The 3,095-nt window shown below is 40.5% G+C and overlaps 1 protein-coding gene across 1 annotated transcript; it reads left to right on the top strand.

The window, feature by feature from the left end:
- Nucleotides 1-337: 337 nt before the first annotated feature.
- Nucleotides 338-1,300, top strand: LOC308350026 (olfactory receptor 52N1; the record flags this gene model as incomplete). The annotated part of the gene is made up of 1 exon (XM_080815026.1): nt 338-1,300. One exon carries the CDS (start codon nt 338-340, stop codon nt 1,298-1,300), a length of 963 nt encoding a protein of 320 aa, XP_080671152.1.
- Between the last annotated feature and the right edge of the window lie 1,795 nt (nt 1,301-3,095).

Genomic DNA, 3,095 nt, shown 5'->3' on the forward strand with positions numbered 1-3,095 from the left:
ATAAGGAAGAAAATCCTGCTGGTCAGTTACTCTTCGAGACTTCTCCTCCTCCTTCTTCTTCCTCTCCTCCTCCCCACCTTCCTCCTCCTTCTCTTCCTCCTCCTCCTCCTCTTCCTCCACCACCACCTCCTCCTCCTCCTCCTCCTCCTCCTCCTCCTCCTCCTCCTCCTCCTCCTCCTTCTTCTTCTTCTTCTTCTTCTTCTTCTTCTTCTTCTTCTTCTTCTTCTTCTCCTTCTTCTTTCCTCCTCCTCTTCCTCCCTTCTTCCTTCTTCCTTTTTCTTTTTCTGCTTATAGAACAATTCTATAACGGCTGTACCATGAACTTCCAACAGGTGTTATGTCATTCATAAATGGCACCAGTCTAACTCCAGCTTCATTCATCTTAAATGGCATCCCTGGGCTGGAAGAAGTGCATCTGTGGATCTCCTTCCCACTGTGCACCATGTACAGCATTGCCATCACAGGGAACTTTGGCCTTATGTACCTCATTTACTCTGAAGAAGCCTTACACAGACCTATGTACATCTTCCTAGCTCTTCTTTCCTTCACAGATGTGCTCATGTGCACCAGCACGGTTCCCAACACCCTCTGCATATTGTGGTTCAACCTCAAGGAGATTGACTTTAAGGCTTGCCTGGCCCAGATGTTCTTTGTGCATACTTTTACAGGGATGGAGTCTGGAGTGCTCATGCTCATGGCACTGGACCGCTATGTGGCCATCTGCTACCCCCTGCGCTATACTACTATCCTCACTAATGCAGTCATTACCAAGGCTGGACTCCTCACTTTTCTTAGAGGTGTAATACTTGTTGTCCCTTTTACTTTCCTCACCAGGCGCCTGCCATACTGCAGGGGCAATGTCATACCTCACACCTACTGTGACCACATGTCTGTGGCCAAGATATCCTGTGGAAATGTTAGGATCAATGCCGTCTATGGTTTAATGGTTGCCCTCCTGATTGGGGGCTTTGATATCTTGTGCATCACAATCTCCTACACCATGATCCTTCGAGCAGTTGTGAGTCTCTCTTCAGCAGATGCCCAGCAGAAGGCCTTCAGCACGTGCACTGCGCACATCTGTGCCATTGTCATCACCTATGTTCCAGCCTTCTTCACATTCTTTACTCACCGGTTTGGGGGACACACTATTCCTCCACACATACACATTATTATGGCTAATCTGTATCTGCTGATGCCTCCTACAATGAACCCTATTGTGTATGGGGTGAAAACTAAGCAGATACGAGAAAGTGTCATTAGATTCTTGCTTAAAGGAAAAGACAATTGTCATAAAATTTAAGTAGAGTCTTTTGAGATGTTAGAATTCTCTTAGCCAGGTTGAGATCACCAAGACTGTAGGGAACTGTCCAAATGAAAGCAGGTATCTGGCCACAGGAAATAGTTTAATGGGACTTTAATTCTTCTACCTCTCTTTAAAGGGTATCACAATGCCCATTAGGCAGAGACTTTCTCTCCTGAAATCCCATGTTCTTCAAAGACTTTTTTTTTTTTGAAAGAGCACACAAGCAGGGGGAGCAGCAGAGGGAGAGACAGAAGCAGGCTCTCTGCTGAGCAGGGAACCTGATATGAGACTCGATCCCCAGACCCTGGGATGATGACACCAGCTGAAGGGAGATGCTTAACAGACAGAGCTACCCAGGTTCCCCTTCTTCAAAGACTCTTACTCATAGGGGACAATTGTTGGATCACTAGGATTAGAGTTGAACTTTTTTAAAAAATTTAAATCCCTGGCAAACATAAGACATGTTCTTCAATATCTGTGCTAGTTTATTTATCTTAACATTTTTTGACCATTTGTAGTTCATTCTTCTTTCCCAAGTTATTTTCTCCTGCTTTATTCCCCAAGTTTATCAACTATATATCCAGCAGTGCATACATATGTTCATTAGAAACCTTCTAAAAGATGTTAAGTTGCAGCATATTCATAATACCCAGAACGTATATCCTTCAACATCCAAACTGAATAAATAAATAATTGTGGTCTATTTCAAATATAATGTTGAATGAAAGAGACCAAATAATATGTATAGTGTGATTTCAATTATTTCATTTAGATGCAGTTCACAAGCAGCCAAACTAATTTTTGGTGTTAGAAATGAGGATGGTGTTTAACTTTGAGAATGAAAGCCCAGATAATGATTGGACAGGGTATGAGGAATGCTTCTGAGGAGCTGCCAAGGATGTAGTTCTTGACCTGAATGGTAATTACAAAGTGTCCACTTGGTGATATTTAATGAAGCTGTACACTTATGATGTGTGCTCTTTTTGGCATGCATATTATAGTTCAATAAAATATTTATTTAAAATAATATGTCTTGAGGATGCTCTCTGATTTCTCTAAACTTTGAAACATTTTCTTCCTTGCCTCCTGTTCTTTCTGCCCAAGGCTTACAAAGTATATATATTTAATTTCTTTCCATGGTATGCTAAATTTAGTATCAATAATATGTATATTTGTACAAATTATGATCAAATAACCCAGACAAGATAATCATTAAAAAAAAATCAAACCTTCCATCTTGAAAATCTCTTCCATCTAGTTCCTTTCCAGAGATAGCCTCTTAAAAATATTGAGTGTGTTTGTGTGTATGGCTTTTTTCTTCTCTTTGGTGATTTCTTCTTTTACTACAAGTTATATTTGAACTTTAATTTGACTACAAACTCCCCTGTTATAGACAATGAGGATTGTAACTCAGTTGCAGTATCTGTCACCTGTGTGATTTATATATATGTTGTGTGTGTGATTTATGTATGTGTGTGTGCATATAGTGTGTACATGTACCTACATTATATATATATATATATCTACATATATAGATAGGTGTGTGTCTACAGTTTCCTTATCTCCCTACTATTTCCAACCTCAATGTTAATCAGATATATTTTTAATTTCCTGCTCTTTTTAAAAATGTATTTATTTATTTATTTGAGAGAGAGAGAGAGAGAGTGAGCGCACAAGCAGGGGAAGCAGCAGAGAGGGAGAAATAGGCTCCTTGTTGAGCAGGGAGATCAAAGTGGGGCTCAATTCCAGGACCCTGGAATCATGACCTTTGCTGAAGGCAGACACTGAACCT

Source organism: Martes martes (genome assembly GCF_963455335.1).
Source record: "Martes martes genome assembly, chromosome: 10".
Classification (NCBI taxonomy): domain Eukaryota; kingdom Metazoa; phylum Chordata; class Mammalia; order Carnivora; family Mustelidae; genus Martes; species Martes martes.